This window comes from Hypomesus nipponensis, chromosome 6 (genome assembly GCF_054491055.1).
Source record: "Hypomesus nipponensis isolate SF chromosome 6, ASM5449105v1, whole genome shotgun sequence".
NCBI classification, from domain to species: domain Eukaryota; kingdom Metazoa; phylum Chordata; class Actinopteri; order Osmeriformes; family Osmeridae; genus Hypomesus; species Hypomesus nipponensis.
Window position 1 is genome coordinate 5,029,201 of NC_140366.1, and position 22,942 is coordinate 5,052,142.

The 22,942-nt window shown below is 44.8% G+C and overlaps 1 protein-coding gene across 1 annotated transcript in view; it reads left to right on the plus strand.

Moving 5' to 3' along the window:
- Window positions 1–1,010: 1,010 nt before the first annotated feature.
- The window catches only part of galnt14 (UDP-N-acetyl-alpha-D-galactosamine:polypeptide N-acetylgalactosaminyltransferase 14 (GalNAc-T14)), a 73,282-nt gene continuing 51,350 nt past the window's right edge, over window positions 1,011–22,942 (plus strand). Inside the window, exons 1-2 of the mRNA XM_084700681.1 lie at window positions 1,011–1,351; window positions 15,128–15,297. Of these exons, the coding sequence (XP_084556807.1) occupies window positions 1,217–1,351; window positions 15,128–15,297 (305 nt within the window). The 5' untranslated portion in view covers window positions 1,011–1,216. The remainder of the gene's footprint in view (window positions 1,352–15,127; window positions 15,298–22,942) is intronic.

Genomic DNA, 22,942 nt, shown 5'->3' on the forward strand with positions numbered 1-22,942 from the left:
AGCAGTGACGATTTTAGACCCTTTTTAGGGGTGCTCAAGCAATTTCATCTCAGCACCCCTAAACATTATAATAATAAAATAAATAAATAAATAAATATATATATATATATATATATATATATATATATATATATATATTGTTTAATCAAATTTAATGCTGGTAATTCATGAAGAAATGGATATCCTTAGTTTTTTTCATTCATTCAATATTTTGCATAATAATACATAAATGTATAAATTGTTATCCAGTTATATTAGGGATTTATATTAGCAAGGTGGTTTAGCACTTTTGCAAGGCACTGTATTCATGTCACATTCTCATTGGGGGCTGAGCACCCCTAAAGGTCTGATCCTAGAATCGCCCCTGCTATGTAGGCATTTCTAAGCATTTCTCTGCATTTCTAAGCATATTAACAGATGTAATTCAGTAATTTTTCTGAGGTCGATATCAAGTTAATGTTACAATATTGACCGCTAGATGATGCTACAACACAACACATTACCCATCATGTTGGCTTTTTCCAGGGTAGACCTAGCCTGCAAGAATAGGATACCTTTCAGCAGGCGTGAGCTCGACCTCCGACTATAGCTTCACGTTCCCAAAATGAAAGCGTATGCCTACAGGCCTATAAACAAGTCAATGTGGGTTTAATAATTATTTATTTTCTTATTTATAGCTCTGCACTTGTATGTCTGGGTGTGTTTAGGCTATTTGTGGTAGGCCTACTTTCAAACCGACCCTTTATGAGAAATGAACGCAGGCCTATGGTTTAGGCCAAGGCTATTCTAAAATTGTGGGTGGATAAATCAGATTAGAGCCTAACCTGATTTACTAAGAGTTAGGCTACTTAATCAACAAGGTCGGCAGGTGGTGCTGCATCCATTCTCTTGCTTTAGGTACCCTAACTCTTCTCTCCAACTAGCTGATTGTGAACGGGCTGGATGCCAACCAGCGTAGTAGCCCACATCGCAGCTCTCGAGCAGAACCGTCACCGCGTACAACCAACCAGGTAGCTTAGGGCCCCGCCGCGAACACGGCGGTCACCGGCGGGCGCGCGGTTAAGACCGAGAGCCCTGCGTTTGACAAGAGCGAGCACCTATGAGTGGGGTGCACTAAGGAACGGCTCACGTCTTTCGCAGTGACTTTCTTCCTGTGTTTCTCGTAGATTACCCTGCGAATAAATGGGCGATTTCTCCTCCGACTGCTTGCGGGAAAATGAAGCGGCTCTGTCGGAAGCTGACTTTATCGTTGGTGGTGCTCGTGTGGCTAGGGGCACTGGTCTACCTACTAGTGTTGAGTCGCAGGAAAGTGCCGGACCTGCGGAGTGAGGAGGACACGCACAGCAGAAAGGTAGTTGTCAAAATAATGCAGTCAATTGACCTGACGGTCACTTTTTTTTCTTTTTTCTGTTGCAGTATCACAATATTTACAGGCTATAGCATTTAACTTTAAAATAAACTTCTTAAAGCTAAATAACCGTTAACTTAGCCGCTCATGTCAATCCGGGTTGGTTGCGTGCGCGGAGGCTGTGCCCGTGTTTCTATGAAAATATTGATTTAGCCTCGAAAGGGTGTCAGAATTTGCACTCCAATGTAAGAAGTGATTGTGCACAGTAACGAGACTGTGCATGTGTGTTGCCCCAGTTTACAAGTTACAACAAGAACTGAATGCCTAATATCAGCATTCATTAGGCTTAGAGTAGGCTATAGAGCCTATAGACCGTTGCGTTTATAGCTTTGTGGAAATGCTACACTCATAAAATATGCAAGGCTACTTTGTAATGGTGTTGACATAATTCCACCTGTTTTAATGTCGTTGCCTTCGAGTGCCCTGAGGGTCAACTTGTTGGATTTGAAATGGATAGATAGCGTGGTGAAGTGGGCTACTGTATGGTGGCACTGTCAAAGTTCTCGTTTTCGAGAGTGTTTGTGTGCTGCTCTATGCATTTGGGTGTGATGTTGTTGACATCAGACTGATGCACAGACTGATGCACAAAAACTGTGTATAGAGAGGAGCATGATGGCAATTACATTAAAAAACGCTCTGGTTAATTAATAGACAGTATTTTTTTTAATGAAGTAAACATACAAAATTAGGAATTAATTCAAAGTATGGCATATGTATGGTTTGTCTCCAGCCTGCACAGATAATGTAAGATTATGCACTACATAATTAATGCGAGGGTTACTGTAGTGCTGCCGTTCAAATGCTAATGTGGCGTTCTCTGTCAATGCAGCCCTGCGGAGTGGGATGTTGTTTACTTACCTGCCTACCGAACCACAGACTGTACATCACATGAGCCAGCCATTTATCCTGACTCTAAAGAACAGACTGGGGGAGAGGGAAAAGTGAAGGGGGAGGAAACGAGAGAGAAAGTCAGCTGAGAGAGAGAAAGTGGGAGAGGGGTCTCGCTCCATCGGGGTAGTGCTCTGTAGGAGTCTTGGTTTCAGAGAATGGCAGAGAGGAAGAAAGAGAATGCAGCAGATAAGCCGATATCAGCCCAGAGTTGTCTTTGTCAGCCTGACACAACTGGGAAAAAAACAGCTTATCAACAAAGACACAGTTGAACACAAAACCGAAGAAGCACACTTGAGACAAGAAAATTGGAGGATAATGGGACTCATATAGGAGACACATGAACAGGGTGAACAGGTTTTTATTGTTCTGTGTATGTGTGTGTGTGTGTTTGTGTACGGGTGTTTGTATGAGTGTGTGTGTGTCCTGGCTTTCTATTTTCTGTGGTTTTGTGTTCCGTTAATGATTGTATTGAGTCCACGTAGACAGACAATTATGTCCAAAGTGTGGCATATTTCACACATGGTTGTTTAGATTGTCCTGGGGCTGTGGGTTAATGGTATAGCTACCTTGTAACTAAGAGGGGGACAGCTGTCACATAGCACAATCGTTAAATGTAATAGCTAGGTGTATACAGGAGCAACATGCTAATCATTTATTTATTTAGGTGGACAGTCGCTCGTTTAAACCTACACCTGTTCTAGTTTTTTTCCCTTGCTAAATATCAATCCTCTCATCTCCTCTCATCTCAGTTGGTGGGTCCCACTTTCCCAATCTCCCAGCTCTCAACACCTGACTTATTTTTCATAACTCATGTCTGTTTTCAATAGAATTCTCTCGCTCTCTGAACAAACAAGATCAATGCTCCAATCAGGGCTCTCCATTTGTGTTTCACCACCAAATCCCTCCTCAGTGGAGCATGGATGCACACAGAAAGGGGCTTGTGAGTTTACTAAAACACATGCACACAAACACGCACACATGGGCTTCAGAAATTATTAATTTCATTTTTCAGTTAGGAAATGAGCAAGAGTTATTTTGTGTTCCCCCCCCCGAAATCACAGAAGGCCAAGGGACTGAGAGAGAAAATGAGTTCTGAGGAGAGAAAAAATAAGTTGGGAATGTGGAAATGAAGATATTTCATACTGGAGATGGAGAGGGAGTATTTTCAGCTCATACTAACCACCAAGGCTAGTGGAAAGGAGTTATGGGAATGTACCATGATTATAAGGTCTGGCTCCTTGTCTGTCAGTGTGTGTGGGTGTGTGCATGTGTGTTACGTGTGTGTTTGTGTGTAGGTCAGAGACTAACTCACACAGAGCATTTGTGGCTCTACTATATCTATGGAGGTGGTCAAGCTAAAAAAAAAACATAGCTTGTAAACATACAGAGGTGGTAAGAAGTTCCCTGGGCAATATTTCTGTATTTTTCAAGGGTCTTAAAACACAGAAAACATACAGAACACATTTGCATGCATAATATTTGTGTAACTTAAAACACATGCACTGTAAAAAGAATAAGATGCAGATCACTTTTTGCATCAACAAAAACTTGACCTCACAGTTGGATGATACATTTTTTTTAACATGAAATCAAAAGATTCACACCTCATGTTCTTCCTTCCTCACTGTACTGCTCATTCTGTTATAATTGGCTTGGATTTCTTGTCAGCCTAGGAATGAATGCTTAAAGTTTTCATAAAAGACTGCTCTAGGCAAAGAAAATGTCCTCAATATCGTTTGTAATATATAGGGAGAATGTCCCTGTACTTGCTGTAGGTCGCTCTGGATAAGAGCGTCTGCTAAATAACTCAATTTAAATGTAAATAATAAACATGTGTCTTAAACTTTTGTTTTTGAAAATAGAAACTTGCTTATACTTAGTTTTCTTGTGAAATGTCTCAACAACTTCTTAAAACCTAACTAAAGGCCCCGTCACACCATAACGTTCTGGTCAACGTTCTATGACGTCAGAGGAAACGTTGGTAATCGTCCATGGTCGCTGGTATAGCACCAGAAGAGTGTTGTGTGGACGCCTGTGACGCTGGTAATCGGCGGTAGTTGGCGGTGATCAGCGGAGAACGCTGGTCCAAAAAAAGAAGGTTTGTACATGCACAAAAGTTCTCATGGAGACCAGCGTTCTTCAACGTTAAATTTTAAACGCTGGTTAACGCTGAAGACGTTTGTGGAACGTTTGACTAACGTTGCATGCGTTTGGCTATCGTTTTGGCTATCGTTAGTCAGTCGTTCCTTAGCGTATGCGACCAAAATTTGTACGGATGCTACTAAAAATGTTCCTAGGTCGCACCGGTGCACCTACCAAGTTAAAACCTCTCCAGGAACGAAGCGTTTGTTTCTTCTTTGACGGAACTCACACTCATGGTTGGATCAAATCATGGTCTAAACTAATCAGAGACAGAGATGGGGCAGGTCTTTGCCTCTGATTGGCTGTGGTCCAGATATTCCTGTCGACCTACACTGCTCTGTGCTTTGTGATTGAAATTACGACCTGAGCACCAAAGAATCAGTTATGGCAGACCTGGGCATTGTACGTAGCCTGGTCCTAACCAGACTTTCGTACATTTCATTTGTACAGAGAGTCTGGCCTCGCTCCATTGACAAGCCTTGACTTCCTTGTAGGCGTACTCTGTCAAAGTTGAAAACTATAGGATCTGCCCCGAGCCACTCTGATCTGCCATAACCAATCGCTAGCGTTCGCCTTAGCCAATTCCTTCACCACTACTGTAACAGAGCTAGCTGCCGTAGTTGGAAAATCAAATTGTTCCCGAACCCCGTGGGGAGGAGGGCCACAACATCATGGCCACCAACAAAACTCAGCAAAACTTGTTCTTGCTCCGGCTTTAGTTTATAGATATTCAGCAGTGTTGCCACAACGGACCGAATGGCTTCGCTCGCATCTTTCTCCGCCACCATTACGGAACTACAACACAAACTAGCGCACGACATCAAGGTTGTCATGATATGTAATAAATGAGTCACCTATTGCCACCCGGAAGCTTAGATGTAATGTGGGGGCTAGGGGGGCGGGACGAGCACAAGAGCACAACATGGCTGAAACTAAGATCATGTCTCGTGTCTTCTACATACAACCAGAGAATGTCTAATATAGAGAGAACTGCCACTCTCGGGAAACTTCCGGGTTATGAACTGGTTGAAGTTCCATGTGAGGGTGCTAACGAGCGAGTGCAGAATGAATGGAGGTCTATGGAGCGGTACCCCTTAAAATCCCCTTTTCTCAGGATATAATTTTTTGTCTAGTAATTTGAATTCTGAATTCGAAAGGGGAGGCAAAAATAATACACACTGCTGGCTGTTAGAATGTTTTAAAGTCGCCTTTCTGTTCTAAAAAGCTTTTGAAAATGTCATTGACGACATACACATCGTACAACCAGAGCTACTGCTTTATGGCAAGCTCTGGTCACTTACTTTTTTCTCTCAGGGCATTGACAACACAGCTGACAGGTTAGGCTCTCCCTGTCAATACACATGCTAGAAAGAGTTTTGGCTTGCTAATGTTGTTGCTAATGTTGCTAATGCTCTGACATTCTGATTCCGCTTCGGATGCCATCAAGCGGGAGCTCTGGTCGTATCAGTCCTTCACTAACCAATCAGCATTCATTAGCAGAATGCTAGCATGTTATGGGCAACAACGACTCACCCTGTAAGAAATCAAAAGGACATAAGTACTCATTCATTCAACTTTCGTCCTATAATCCATGTTGAACATGCAAAAACTACAATCAAATCGGAGATTTGTCAACGACAATCAGGCGAAAGAGACTAATTTAGCCGTTTAGCTCCATAGACTCCCATTCAACATGCCCTCGCTCGCGATCACCCCCAGTGTAACTTTGGTGGAACTGCAGACAAATTCGGTTCAATGGGGCTTAATAGGGAGTGGCAAGGCTCTCCTTAAACAGGCTCTGATACAACACATCAAAACTAACGTCATCGTTGTCAGACCCTCCCTCTATTCGCTGATTCGCCGGTAGAAAATCAACCTGAAAAATTTGACTTACATACCGAGTGGCCAGACCGAGTACAGAAGCAATTTCCAAATTGAGCGGAAGTATAGGCTACGTAGGAGGGCAGAGCCAGGCTACATTGTACAGCCCGCGGGCCACAACTGGCCCACAGGCTGTCCCAATCTGGCCCTCGTGAGGTAAATAAAAAATAAAAAATAAATCAATGTGTTGAGCGCTAGTAAATATGTAGTCCTGAAAGATCACGCAATTTACAAATGTGCGCTTGCGCAACCTAACCGACAGGAGCGTTAGCTGTTGGTTAGCCCTCGAAAATGAAAAACGAAAGGTTGATACAGAATGTACAGTTTTTAACAAGACATGGACTTTTAAGTATCTGTTTACTGAGGTCAAAGTCAAAGCTGTGTTCTTAGTTTTGGAGAACAGGTCGCTGTGTTGAAGGATTACAATTTGAATCGGCACGAAGGGACTAAAAAAAAACACTGATGCGGACATAATAACAACTTGACTGATTCAGTAGGCGCGGGCTGATGGTTTGCTAGTTAAACTGCAGACTGGGATCATCAGCTGTCCTATATCCACCTAAGACATTCAGACAGATTTCGATGCAGTTGTTCAAGCCCACTGGATTCCTCTCACAGAACAAAATGAACTGAAAAAAACAAATTACTTTTTGTATAAAGTTGATCAATTGCTTATCTTTAACATAATGCAAAACCATTTTTCAGTGTTTGTGAATATTAACTAGTTACAAATAAAATGAAACACTGATGTAATTATTATTTTAGTTTTTATTGTTACTTAGTTCGATAGTCTTTTCCTAGATGACCAACATGTAATTATCGGGAAAATAAGCCCCGACAGGGCGAGCTAGGATTTTGATGCTAGGGAGAGTGTGGCAAGCTGGTCCAGAAGCTGAAGTTGAGACAATCTTTTTAACTTATCTGTAATACCAAGTTAAAATATTGTTCCTATCTCTTTTACCTGGAAAAGGCCATTTCAGTGTACCCAATTAACTTAATCTTTAAAAAAAAAAACATCTGGTTTTACTATCTGTATTTGTCAGAATAATAAGCTTATCCATCATATTTGGTTCCAGAACAATCAAGGAGGAGAGTGGCTGCCCTGGCCTGTTGGTTTGACACCAAATGACATCAACGTTTCATTGCCTGTCATAGCGTTTACAGTTCCTTAAATGTGTTTACACAGACCAGCCTCCTCTACAGAAGGGTTGCAGAGGCATGCGCCATTACCCACGTGTTAGCTAATGATTCCTCAGGGCTGTGGCCTGGACCAGTCTGCTAAACTGTTACTGGGAGGCTCAACTATGCAGCCCGTACACACACATACATGTATGAAAACATACACACGCACGCACATCGATTATTAACATTGTATGAATGCATATTGCACATGCATTTACATTTTGTCATTTAGCAGACGCTCTTATCCAGAGCGACTTACAGTAAGTACAGGGACATTCCCCCCAAGGCAAGTAGGGTGAAGTGCCTTGCCATCATTTGGCACGGCGGGAACCTTCTGATTACCAGCCCAACTCCCTCACCGCTCAGCCATCTGACCCTTATGACATGCACAAACACGTATGTATGCACATCACATTGTCTCACAGATATTAGGACAGTTATAAGGATTCACTCACCGTGGGAACAGAAACTCACTCACACACTCAAGTACACTCTTCATCATCCTGTCATTTTCTATGTGTGATCATTATCACCTTCGATATGGTAATGGTGCACCAACACATAGCCCAGACTCCAGCATTCAGAACAGGGCTGATGTGTTTCTGTCTGGAATGAGGGAAAATGATATACTATTATTTCTAAATGAACTGGCAGTTCTGAGCGAAGCCTTTTTTTTGGTCACGGTGAAAATCCGTCGGCTTTGGCGGCCGCATTTGTAATTTTCATCTTTATCCTTCAAGGATTGAGCCATCAGTCTTATTTGGTCTCTCTTGTTATCCAGGCCAAGGGAGAAAAGGGGGGAGGAGGTAGAAATAGAGAGATGGAGAGAAGAGAGTTCAACAGACAGAATAGTGATTGAAAGAAAAGAAAAGGTGTTTAAGGAAGACAGAGTACAACATTTTTCTGGCTTCAAGTCATTTGTACAAAAATGGTTAACGAGCATTGGGGTGTGAGAGGAAACTAGACAAGGAGGGGTTCAGTGCATGTATGTGTGTCAGTGTTAGGCTCATAGAATGTGGGCATGTGACATTGCCAAAAAGACTGACTCTCAATGTGTTTCTTTCTACCTGGTGTAAGATAGGTGTACTTGGTACCCTAACTGTAACCCTAACCCAGATCCTTGGTGTGGAATGCCAGACCTCAGATCCTGGAAATGCCAGCACACACCTCCTAAACATCCATCTGGAGTCAGTCTTTGGACTGATTCATTTCCCCCTGAACTTGTCCTCTGTTTTTGGCTGGTTATGTGGCTATACGTTTACTACAACATTCTAGCTAGTTCATTGCACATGAAAAGATAAATATCACAAAGGGGATTAAAATAATATTCCTCACACGCCCGACTTTCGGGAAAGTCTATCAGAATATTCCAAGCTCAGCTCGGCTCAACCGCTGCCTCAATAAAAGGTTATAATGAAGAGGATTAAGAGACACACAAAGTCTACACACCTTGAAGAAGTATGTGTGTGTCGGTGTGAATGTGTGTGGGCATTCCGCTTTATTGCCTTTCAACCGCTCTCTCAGCCGGGACTAGAATAGCTGTCTGACCTCCGTCCGCGGAGACAGCGCTGCAGTTATTAGCTGTTCTGTCTGTTGCCTGGAGCCACTTTGATAACCCCACTCCTGCCTTCTCTCCTAGGCCTGTAGAAGAGGGGAGAGAATGGTTGCCTGTATGCCCGTGTGTGTCGGGGCGCATGCGTGTCCGCCTGGTTCTACTTGATTGTGTTAGTGTCTCCGCCGGCAAGGTAAACAGGCTCGGTAATTCGATGAGACCAAAAGCAGTCGCCACATCTGCGAGGACGCAACTGGGAGATTGCCGTCCTGATTTCTTCTCCAAGGAAACTCAGATGCTCATTTACAATTTATTACATTTCGTTTGTTATTGTTTTGGGTGTTTTTTGCTATTTGCTGTCTTGACCCTAGCCAAGAAAAATTGTGGCAACGTAGTGTGCACACACATACACACACACACACACACACACACCCCTGGAGCTCTTCTATAGCCTGCAGCCCAGCCACGCCTAAACACTGCAGGCTATATATAAGTAACTTTGCCTTACAAATGTTTTCCCCTTTTTCTCTTTCTCTCTTAACAAGCAGCTGTGGGTCATACATATTCAATGAGAGAATTGGCATCTGGCAGGTTTGGAGGGGAGCAAAAACCGGAAGAGGTGTCATTAAGTAAACAGCCTTCCTCTGAAGTTTTCGGAGGTTCCTAGTCGAGACAATAACACACACCCGGGAACGGTCGGGTCGGGAACGCACTACCTGAACGTTCCTGGGAGTTGTGCACCAAGCCAACTACATGGTTGTGTGTGCGAGTGTGTTTGTGTGCGTGTGTTTGTTATTGTCTCCAACCTGCCCTCTGTTTGCAACCTGCCTACATTCCTGCATCCTACACTGGCATGCACGTATGGGTATTCGCTCTTCAAAACCAAAGTCACAAATATGACTGACAAGGTATAACTGAACATATGCTCCATTACCAGCGATTGACAATCGCAGACATGAGTCATGCACGCTGTTCCAGGCTTTGGTACATAATTGTACTTGGTTATACCTCACACACTAGCTTGAATATCCATCTACTTCAACCATTTGTCGACATTTCAACAGATGTGTACCGGGGCACTTTCCTCCTAACCGTCTGTGGGATGGAGCTCCCAGAGCCAGTAGCTCTGTGTGAAAACACTGAAACAGCTGGAGAGCTGGGAACTTCATCTTAGTCATCGACCTCTGGCTGAGATGGGTCTGTCAGTGTTCTCCCGCCCCATTGTGAGACCCTCAAATACACTTTCGCGTTTCACTTTTAGCAGGAACGAAAGCTTACACGGCACACACGTTGTCAGGCCTTAGGAATGAGAGAGGATCTGTTTGAGACACACGACCTCCTCAAATGGTTTGTACTGTTTCACTGTTGTCCTTGCCTCCAAAGTGCAGAGGATTGTGGGGTTGGAATAGCCAAGACAAGCTAGCTTGTATATCTAGGTAAATAATGCAATGGGTTGTATGAAGTCGTCCTGTTTTTTTGGGGGACGTAAAGTACTCTGTACTGTACATAGGATGATAGTGTGCCATTTGAGAGGCAATACCGTTTCAGGTTCAGCTGATGTCGTTCCGGTGTCATAGAAGACATTCTCTTCCTGACTGAAGATTTGTAGTTCTGGTCCAGGGTTTTAGTTTAGTGTCCTCACCACACGAAACATCCTGTTTACTTGGACACAAGCATGATAATGTGCGTGGGGATACGGATTCAGGAAGTTGACACCAGTAGGCTAGACCTGATAGACTTCACAAATGCTTGCTAACACTAATTGTAATTGTTTTAGTTAGACCGCACACATTCCATATTTGTTAGTCGGTGTCCATACTGCTCAGATTCAATTCTACAGGAAGTGAACTATAAAACCGTTGAGTTGGTGAGAAAATTGAGGTTTTTCCGAGACGCGATATAGAGCGCTGGAGTGTTAGTGTGTTGGGGGGGAGGAGGACTGGTGGTGGGAAGCATCTATGCTGCTTTGAACTCAACAAACTCTACTGCGCCCATTAGGAATGACATTACAAAGGCTTCTACGCTTCTTGGTATGATCACGTCATTCTTTTGGGTACCGTTGAAGTCAGATTAGGGTTGACAATTGTTGTCATAATGCACGAATCGGCAAAACAACACAGACAGTTCACGACAATCATTAATTCATCTCTGAATATTTTGTAAACGTACGTCAAAGACAGGTGGTCTCCATATAGGACCTTTACATAGATCCGGCTTTTACAGCTGAACTGTTGAAGTACCAGCTACCCGGAGCCATGCGTTTGTGACCGTATTGTAGTCAGGGGCATGCACACACTGTGAGAGGTCTGAAGATCTCAGACATTGCCAATAGAACAGCTAGGCGGCTCACTAGATACAGCTCTGTTTTCTCTGCCTTAGCTTGTTAGTGCGAAGGAGACAATGCTATCTTTACCCTTTGGTGTCTGTCACAGTGTTGCTCGTCTCTGAGAAATGGGAATTCCTTTCGAAATTAAGATAATTGGTTGATTCAAAGAATGCATTTACTGTGTTTGTGTGTGTGTGTGTGTGTGTGTGTGTGTGTTTGTGTGTGCATACGTGTGCCAGTGCATCTAAGTGTGCTTTCTGCCTTTCTCATGAGACTGTCCTGAATGAGGTTGTCCTCAACCCCAATCTCAGCTCAGTCTTGGGGAGGGAGCTATGAGAGCGGAGGAAGAAGGGAAGAAGAGGATCCGAGGGGAAGATGGATGGAAAGAGGGAGACTGAGACTGGGTACTGTAGTTTGAGTAACGGGGGTCTGACATTCCCCCCTGCTGAAAAACCATACCCTGGGAGACGTGTGGGCACACACACTCACATGCACGCACACACGCACACCCTCTTCCTCCCCCTCCCCACACATCAAAGACCTTCAGTCTCATTAAGGAAGTCCCCTAATATGTAGGCTCCCTACTCTATTCATTTATCTCTCCTTCCTCTCCTTACCATCCTTTCCTCCATTCTCTCTTTAATATCCCTCTCTCCTCCATTCTGTTTTTAATATCCCTCTCTCTTCCAATATCTCTTAAATTTCCCTCTCTCCTCCTCCATCTCCTTAATTCCCCTCTCTTCTCCTTACTCTCATTGACATTCCTCTCCTCCTTCCTCTCCTTAAAATCTCTCTCTCCTCCATTCCCTCCCATCTCATGTCTGGCAATTTCACTTCTCAATGCTCTACTATTGTGCCCTCCCTACTCCTTTACTCCCTATGTTTCCGTCCCTGCATTCCACGTATTTGTCCTTGAAGAGGCCAGATATGTGTTTTTATGCTGAAGTGATGTTCATTCTCATTTTGACTAGCTTTTTTCTTCTACTGGCATGGCTTTTGGAAGATCTTTATTTTTTCACGTGTACAGAAATCCTGAATTCCTACTCCCTCTCTAAATCACCTGTTCTACCATCTCCTTCATCCCTTGCTCACTTTACCTCCTCCCTCAACTCTCTCCAATGTTTCACTTTTTTATTGCTCTTTCACTCGGCCCGGCTCTTCTTTCTTTCTTTCCTTCCTTCCTGTCCTCCACCTCTTACCTTCCCTATTTTTTATACCCTCCTCTCTACCATCATCTCTCTCCATCTCTCCTCTATCCTTCCATACTCCAGTGGTAATAAAAAAACCTGTCCTCTTTACACAGAGAAGCTGATGTGACCAAGCTGACAATGCACCCACCGCCCCAACACCTGGGTCCCCTGTGTGTGTGTGTGTGTGTGTGTGTGTGTGTGTGTGTGCAGACCTGTGTAGTCTCATGCTTCCCCCCCCTCTCTTCTCTACACTTTTAACATCCATTTCCCTCTCTCATGCACTGTCTCACTGTGCGTCCTTGAGTTGCCTGTATCTGTTTTTCCAAAGGCTTCAACGTTCTTGCCCTTCCTTAAGAAGAAAAGACAAATGAGTTCTGGAACATTCTATATTGTATGCTCGCCATAGAGGATTGGACAGAAATGTGTTTGTGGTATGTGTGTCTGTATGTGTGTGTGTGTGTGTGTCTGTACAGTATGTGTGTGTCTGTATGTCTGTGTGTACAGCATATGTATGCCTGTATGTCTTTGTGTATGGTATGTGTGTGCCTGTGTGAGAGTATCCTTCAGTGTGTGCGGGTGTGTGTACTTAAGCATGTCAATTCTGTTGACATTAGCATCTTTTCATTACATTCCATTCAGAATATCACCAGGGATAAAGTAGCAACTAATCTCCAGCATCCTCACATTGACTAGAAACACGCACGCAGGCAGGCACGCAGATATGGGGTGTAATCAGTGTCAGCGTAGCTGATACGGGTGAAATGTGTAGGCTACTCTGGCGAGTTTTAGAAAGCGCAGAATGAATACTACACCTTATAGTATGATAGCAAATCTGGTAAGGGGAGGGAATCTTTTGGTCCCTTACAATTAGATTAAAATTGATTCTTGGGGTCATGATTCGATGAAAAATCGATAAACAATTTTTTCGATTTTTAATCAAATTTCAATTCAATGTATGCTTACATTTGATTCCAGTTTGCTGTTTAGTGTTACTTGTTTCTATTTGACTGTGATAGGTAGTTAAGTGTTGAAGAAGAAAAAAAACACTGTCAAAACCTTAAAATGTATTGTTTTTCTTGCAGTTTAGTTAACTCATTGTTATAAAACAAATGCAATTTAATTCAAGCTGACTGCAACCATTCAACATTCGGCAGTCGTCTGTTATTATTAGCAAGTCAGCCCTGAGACAAATAGAATAACTAGTTTTAACTAGATTTTTGACATTTGTGAATTGATGTGAATCGCTTGAAGACTGAATCAATGTATGCAAAATGCAAAAAGCAAAATAACGCGCCACTGACTTTAGACTACGTTTTTCCTGGTCTGTGGCGGAATTGTTTTCTGAAACTGCAAAATAACACCAGGGAACGTTTGCGCTGGAACACGACTCTTTTTTTTCGCTGAACCGCCCCCGGAAGCGCAAATTAATTCCCCAATTTACCGATGTGCGTCTGATGAGTGAAAATAGGAATAGGAAATGATACATGCGTCGGTGTACGAAGTCAATTGCGCGGGGTGCAAGATAGGGCCCAATGTCTTACAGTTTGAATGATAACCAGGCGTGCGCACAGGCAGGTGACGTGTGCTTCCCGTACTGAAACACCTGCGCGCACCTAATCGCCTAGACGCTTGTGCTATTTAAGCATGGCTTAGATCGCTGTTTCAAAATTAATGTTTTAATGCACACATGTCACCTGCCTGTGCGCACCCCTTAGTAGTTGCCCACACGTAATTGACCCGTATCAGGTACGCAGTGAACGCACTGTGCAGTTACTCTGACACTCACACACACAAACAATACAAACTAGAGAATAATGACACTATCATATGAGAGGAAGCTCCAGTACAACGTATGTATTTGAGTTATGGTTGCTGCCTTGGCTTGGTTATTGGTTAAGGATGTGTAGGTGTCTCCTGATCATGACCTGCATCAGTGTAATGATGTGTCTCTCCAGACTCATTACACTTAAGACTGGTTATTGGTCTATTATAATTGGTCTCTCCAGACCCAACTTAGTTGTGGGTGTTGTTGTCTGAGCTCATCTAGTCTTTTCTGTGTGTGCAGGTGTGTATAGTTTTGTGTCTTTGTCAGTCTGTGTGTGGTTCCGTCTATTTGTTGGAGTCGGGGGGGGGGGGGGGGGGTTCAACAAAATGCTCCTGTGCGAGCTGTAATATTAATGACTAAGGGGAACTTTGGAATCTGTCAGTTCGAGAAAATAATGAGGTGAAAACCGCTGCGCAGCATCTTCTAAACTCTAACAGAGAGCTGGTTCTACCACTACTCCTTGTTCTTCTAAGGACAGCTGGTTCTACTGCTCTGACTGCTTCTACAGAGACAGCTACTGCTGCTTTGACAGCCTCTACAGAGACAGGGCGGTTACACGCCGCCAAAAAGTTTGGATTTTTTACTATTCCTGTACTGGATTTTGAGGAGATAAAAGGGATGTGTTGTTGCTAGGGTGGGTGGTGTGGACACTCTCTGAGGCTGATGTGAACCGATGTGCTCTCACCTGAGTGTGTGTAACCGATGGGTGCGTGCGTGCGTATGTTTTCAGATCTCAGATGCGGAGTGGGATGACCTGCTGGAGGAGTTTGAGGAGAAGAGCTACTTGAGTGCCCAGAGATGGAAGCCAGGAGATGACCCCTACAAGCTGTACGCCTTCAACCAGAGAGAGAGCGAGAGGATCCCTAGCAACAGGGCCCTCCGAGACACACGACACTACAGGTGCTCACACACACACACACACACACACACATACACCCACACACCCAGGGTGCAAATTACGGGGGGGTCTGGGGGGTTCTGATCCCCCTAATTGAGACTTGGACCCCCACAAAAGAGGTCAAAACAACAGGTCGGGGGGGTCGATACAAGCCCTGGAGAAGAAGTTGACCCCCCCCGATTGTCGTTGTATAATTCACATTCTGCACACACCTGTTTGAATGCAAGTTGCTGGGTGTGTGCGCTCTCTCATTTGTGTCTCCACCTCTGAAGTGTGTTTGGGAGGGATAGCATTTGAGAAGATAGATCCTGGAAGGACTGAATCGTGCTTATTATGGCAGCACATCAGTTCCAGGCTGCCACACAAGCACACACAAACACACTCTCACACACTTCATTCCTCTCTCGCACTCACACACGCACACACATACAGTGTATGGTGTCTAAGTGCTTCATATTATACCAGATCGCTCTCAGCTGTCAGAGAAATGTGTCTGGGACCTGAGCAATGGTGTGTTGCTCACTGACAGGAAGGAGGGGAGAGGAAGTGCCTTCAAAACATATGATGTGCTGCTGGTGCCGTGTCAGTGAATAGACAGCAGGGGAGACAGGAGGACAGGGGAAGCTGAGGAAAGCAGAGGGAGACCGAGAGACGAAGAAGATTGGTGCGCGTGTGTGTGGGGGGGGGGGGGGAGAGGGGGGGGGAGTTACAGAAGGAGGTGAGTGATGTGAACACGCACTCGCGGATCAGGGGGATAATTGCAGAGTGCGTCGCAGACTTCACACGCGAGCATGCAAAACAGCCCACTCTCCGGTTCTCCCACTTAACGCTGAGCAGTGTAATCTTAGATGACAATTAGACGAACGAACCGACGCAGCACTCTGCATCCGACTGGATTGACGGAAGCTGTGCAGACCGGATGGAAGACGAAAAAGAGAGCATCCTCATTGTGGCACGCACGCAGGCGTGCAGGGAGCGTTGGAACACGCAGACACCCGTGCCGGAGAGTCCACCGAGGAAATGTGCCTGTTACCCAGCCTGCTGTCACTCCTCCCAGGAAGCAGTGGGCTGCCACATCAGTAGTGCCTGGGGGACCGGTCCAAGTGTTCACCCCATGCCTTGACCAGGGACATAGGCAGGGGAGAGATGTGTTCGACCTGTTTTTTATATTTGGGTTCTTCGCAGAGGGAACCCATGTGACCACGCGGAGAACATTCAAACCCCACTCAGAAGGGCGTGTGCGATAGCCCACCTGTGAACCAAGGCGTGCCCCATGCAAGCGGTAGTCAAACCAGGAACGTCTCGCTTGTGGTAGAGCGAGGTTATATGATGGTGTAGGCTCGATCTAATGTCAGAGTATGGATGTGATGGTGGAGACTGAGCTTAATGTTGTAGACTGGGTCTAATGCAGGAGAATGGATGTGATGGCGTAAACTGGATCTGATTGTGTAGACTGGGTGTGACTTTGACTGTTCTCTGCTGCCTCAACATTTGGGAACATTACTGATCACAACAGTTACCGCAGGCACGGCGTTCACCAAGGATTTCCAAAAACGAGAACCCTGGATCCGATGATGCTACAACACTCAGCCCACATGGGTTCTGTCCAAGACCTTCTGTAAACAGTCTCAAACAATCTTTGGTCTCAGACCCAGTCCTGGCCCAGTTTACCATTCAGCTGTTTTCGTGAACCCACCCACCCAGTTCAAATTGGAGTCATTACTGCAGCAGAGTGACTCGTCATAGTCAAAGTGTTGGCCTAGCTGAATGTCTAACTAACCCTGTTAAAGAACCAGCAGGAAGCATACCAAATCCAATCATCCCACACAGACTAATCTGACATTCATTCATAATGGCTATTGCAACGACAATATGGAGCAATGGATTCCAGTACTATGAGTTTATGGATTAGAACCCCGATTTCTCTGTTTTATGGGTCTGTGGCTGTCCATTTGTTAGTCCGTCTAGCATTTGGAGCCATTGTTGGAATGGTTCGTCCTGTCTATCCATTCAGATGTATATTTACATTTAGTTATTTAGCGGACGCTCTTATCCAGGCAAGTAGGGTGAAGAGCCTTGCCCAGGGACAAAACGTTACTAGGCACAGCCGGGAATCGAACCAGCGACCTTTTGATTACTGGCCCGATTCCCTAACAGCTCAGCCATCTGACTCCTCTGTAGACATTTGAAAGACATGCATGAGTCACAGTACTTCCTGTTTACACCCCATCTATATTCAAAATGCATATACTGCCAAAACAAGCTAAATGTGGATGTAACCAGAATCTGAGAGTAGTGTATGTATTTACTCTGAAATTACTATTGAAAGCGTCTGCTAAATGAATTAATGCAAATCATACAGATTTGCACAGAAACAGAAATATCTGCTGAGAGACTGCTGTTTCCCTTTTGTGAGTTTCCCCTTCGTTTTAGGAGGTGTTTGGTGAGGAATTAAGTGCCAGTGCCCCCCCTGCCAGTGTCATTGATTGTTTAAATGAGACAAGAACATTTGCTCGCCCTTGATTGGTTGTCTCTCCAACTGTCTGTCAAGCATCTTATCGCATTATCGCTGAAATGACAGACATGTGTCCCCAACTCTCCCCTCCATTCTCTCTACTGGGCCATCTGTGCCATCAAATGAGAAAGAAAGAGAGGGAGAGAGGGAGAGAGAGAGAGAGAGAGAAAGCGAGAGGGAGAGGGAGAGAGGGAGGGAGAGGGAGAGAGAGAGAGAGAGAGAGAGAGGGAGAGAGAGAGAGAGGGAGAGAGAGAGAGAGAGAGAGAGAGAGAGAGAGGGAGAGGGAGGGAGAGGGAGAGGGAGAGGGAGAGGGAGAGGGAGAGAGAGAGAGAGAGAGGGAGAGAGAGGGGGGGGAGAGAGGGAGAGGGAGAGACAAATGATAAAATAAGGAAGAAATAGTACCATCTTATCTCTATTTTGTGGGGACAACACATTGAAGGAATTGGTATTGTGCTACGGAGAGCATTTTGTAGGGCTGTTCTGCATGGTAGGACCAAACATTCACACAGAAACACACACACAGGCTTTGGGCTTGGCCATCGATCTCTCCTCCACCACTGAGCGCTTTGTAATTACACAGTAAACACAGCAGTGAAAATAAGTTAATTGCTCTTGCTGCTGGACCACCTGGGCTCTTGTCCTTCTAAATAAATGGTCCTTCACCAGCAGAATGATCCGCAGGTTGTCACTGCCCTGCAGAAACATGCACACTCGTCTTTGTCTCTCTAGACTCTCATAACTGACAAAGCTGCTTGTCCATACAAGCCAGCCAAATTCAGATTCAGATTTGTTGTGAACCTTTTTTTGACTTTGTCAAGAGACTGTTGCAGTGTAGTCGCAGGGTACTCCATATGTTCTATAGGGTACACAATATGCTCGATCCAGATGACACCATCTGTGCTTGATGCCAAAGCGTCCAACATAAACCAGTGGTCTTGTCTCCTTAACCTGTGCAGGCTGGCTGGCCCCCACCTCTTACATGCTAAAGACCTGGTGCGGATGGAGCCTTTGGTTGATGTTTTTCACATCTCATTGTGTGACCTTCTGTTGCATTGATAGTCATATATACGAATAGGATCAACATGTGCTCTGACTGGTCGTTTCCCACAGACAAGGGTTGGGTATGAAAGGAAACGTGGACCAGTGTTGTGTAGGTCTTCTTCTCCTGGGATCCTCTTCCTCTGGCCTTTTCTATTTGTTTTATTTTTTTTAACTCCTGGCTTTCCCTTTCTCTCTCCAATTCACAAGAGTCATGGTAGACTAGGTAAGATACATTTTTCTAACGTTTTCCTTTAATTCAGCAATGTTATTCAATGACGTCCTCATTTCACTTTACTTTGATCAGTCTTGCTCCAACCCATAGAGACAAACAAACATTTGCACACAGTCCAGTTTATCTCTCTTCCATCAGACCAAGGAGTATAGTTATGGTTGTTTGGCCGTACAACAAAAAAGACTCTGCACCTGCACCAGTTTATCTAGGCCATGTCATCATGTGACTGGTACCAGGGCTGACCCTGCTCTCCGACCCTAACCCCCCACCCTGACAGTACCCTTGGCGTCGGATTGTAGAGTAATGGAATGTTCCTAAGATTGCCCCCCCTCCCCATTTACCACACGTCTGCCCTGTGACTCAGAAGATAGATTGCACTGAAAGAGAGGGAGAGAAGGAGCGAGGAAGAGAGAGGTAGAGAGACAGAGTGAGTGAGAGGGAGTGAGAGAGGGAGAGACAGTAAAAGTGAGAGGTAGGGAAAGAGACAGACAGAGAGAGACAGAGAGAGAGAGAGAGAGGGAGAGAGAGAGAGAAGGAGAGAGAGAGAGAGAGAGAGAGAGTGGGGGGGTGACCACCTGCTGTTTTGACAGTGCTAGCAACAACTGTTTAAGTGCTTACAATCTGTTGAAGTGAGTTGGTGGAGAGGGATGGGGGAAAATAATGACAGAAAAAGAAAGGGAGAGGTGCAGGGAGAAATAGAAATGTAGAAAAAAAATGACAGATTGGTCTGTCGTTCTTATTACTGTATGACAGTGGGTGTGGCAGAGAGAGACATAAGGAGAGGGGAGAGAGATTGCCCATGGCTCCAGTGTTATCATTCGGAGCTGTTTTCTACCTGTACTCTGTTTCTCTCTCTCTCCCTCGCGCTCACTCTTTCCTGCTCCTGTCTTAACCCCCTGGCTAATGAAATCATTCATGCCGGCGGTGTCGTCTAATAATGCAGTGAACAGATTAGACAAGAGGCCTGGACACACACGCACACACGCTCTATTCACCCACTCCTTTGCACGGTCTTTCTTTCTCTCTTGCTCTTGTCAAGGTTTTAGACTCAATATGATCCACATGACACAAACCTGATGAAATCAACTCAGACCTACCAAGACAGTTTGTACAGCTTCAATAGCCTGTCGGTTGTCTTCTCACACAGGGGAAAAAGATCATTTTAAAGGCAGAACCCAATATATTTTCACAGTGGAACTCCACAAGAGCCCCTCCTTAAATCGCCCTGGAGCTACAAAATCTTGTCAGATGAAAATGCAAAAAGTTCTCATTAGAGGGCTGCGGTTGGTTAGTGTGTTGACAGGGTGTTAGTTGGTTTCTGTTTATGTCACAGTGGAGTTTGGGTTGGTGTGCATTCATGATGGTTCGCTCATGTTTTGTCAGGGTGATCGTGTGTTGGTGTCCTGTCTTACTATTTGTATTATGTCTGCCTGTCTGCCTGCCAGCCTGCTTGAAAAAATAGACTTCTTAACGGCCTGCAGATATCTCTAGTTACATGTCAGGCATGCTGTGATCTTCCGAATGTAGAGCAGGAACTCACCACAGCAATAAACCATCAGGCACTTAGCGAGGGAAGGGGTCTCTGCTTTGATATTTCTGACCTCACAAGGGTCCAGACTCCTCCCCGAACACACTAAGAGTAACCAGTCAGTAAATGCTGTCATGCTCCAGTTATGGATGCAGTGCTTATGTATTGATGCTGTTTGTTAGCCTGAAGGTAGCTGGTAGCTGGTCTGTATGCCAACAGCTACCGTTGGTTTCTGGTTGCTGGTGTGGATGTTATCCCATGGGTATCTGGTCTCTATGATAACCCATAGGTATCAGGTAGCCAGACTTTATGGTAACCTGTGGGTATCTGGTAGCTAGATAGTTTGCTAAACTGTAGGTATCTGTTACCTAGACTGTATGCTACCCTAGGTATCAAATAGCTTGACTGCTAACCTGGGTATCTGAAAGCTCAACTGTTAACCTGTAGGCATCTGGTTGCCAGTTTGTATGCTTCCCAAAGTAGTAAGCTAGCCATACTAAGCAAGTAGGCCTATGAGTTTTAGCCAGTACAAGTATGGTAGTTAATCTGTATTTAGCTAGTCTGCAGGCTAAACACATAACCATCTCTTGGTGTTGAGGTATTAAGTGTGTCCCCTCCTTAACTACAAGGAGGCCGCATTTCTGTCTGCTCATCCGTGTCATGTTAAACAGACCTCTCCTTCACGCCTGTGTCTGTAACTGGATTAAGGGAACCCGATGATGCACGCACACACTGAACGGCACACACGCACACGCACCATCTCTCTTTCTCACTCACTCACTCTCTCTCTCTCACACACACACACACGCACACACATCTATTTCTCTACAGCTGGGAGCATGTGGCTCTCATTCTCCTTAATAAGGTTTTGGAATAAGGTGAGCCGGTGAAAAGGGAGGAAGCGAAGAGAAAGTGACAGGAGAGAGAGCAAAGAGAAGCAGGAGGAGACAGAGGTGTTAGACATGGTGGGTGGGTGTAGGTTGTGCAAGGTTACTGGGAAGCTGTTAACAGTAAGGCCAGTACGACACAGAGAGGAGAGACTAGCTTGATATAGCAAAGAATTGCCCAACCCGAGGATTATTGAATTGACTTCCTGCAACGCGTTCAATAATATGCAGATGCCTGCAGACAGCACAACCCAACAACAGATATGTTTTTTTTTATGTATTCCGCAGACCAACTAATCAACTGACACATACAAATGTTGAAAGAACACACTGTACTGTAACTCGGTTTAGGTACACATGATCTAGACACACTTTGGGTTAGGGTTTTCCAGCCTTGTTCTAGACTCATGGAGATCAAAACGATTTAGATTAGGATGTATTTGTGTGTTTATTTCTCTTTCTCTCTTTCTCTCTGTCTCTCTCTCTCTCTCTCTCTCTCTCTCTCTCTCTCTCTCTCTCTCTCTCTCTCTCTCTCTCTCTCTCTCTCTCTCTCTCTCTCTCTCTCTCTCTCTCTATCTCTATCACTATCTCTCTCTCTCTCTATCTCTCTGTCTCTCTCTCTCTCTCTCTTCTCTCTCTCTCTCTCTCTCTCGCTCTCTCTCGCTCTCTCTCTCTCTCTCTCTCTCTCTCTCTCTCTCTCTCTCTCTCTCTCTCTCTCTCTCTCTCTCTCTCTCTATCTCTATCACTATCTCTCTCTCTCTCTCTCTCTATCTCTCTGTCTCTCTCTCTCTCTCTCTCTCTCTCTCTCTCTCTCTCTCTCTCTCTCTCTCTCTCTCTCTCTCTCTCTCACACACACATACACATAAAAACACTCACTCACTCACGCTCTTTGGTAGAGTTGACCTCTTCCAGTGATTTGAGTAGCATAGGGTAGCAGTTTGGTTATGAGCTGATCTACAGATAGATCCCAGAGAGGAGAGATTCCCCCCCCCCCCCCCCCCCCCCCACGACAGCCCCGTATCACACTCTCACTGTATGCCTGATAACCACAGTGCTGCAGGATTTATTGTATGTATCTGAACTTTCTTCTTTGTGATGATAAGATGAGCGCCCATATTGGAATGCTGCACCAGCAATGTCTGCCTGTTACAGACGATTCCTGATTCAGCCACAGAAATCCTGTATACACTTCGTCGGAGGCGAAGGTGACTTTGTGCTTGGAAAATATTTTATCACTATTGTGACGTCTGTACAGCATTTGCCTAATATTTTTCCCATTTGGTATTTGTACTGTGAATAGACTTAGGCCACTAAACGTCCGGCATGTTTCTTTCACAACGAGGTCATACTGGACGTTATCACTTGGGAAGTTATACTAGTTAGTTGGGTTCAAGTACAGTAAGGGGACAGAGCTCATGAGCCGTGTTGCCATGACAGTCAGGAA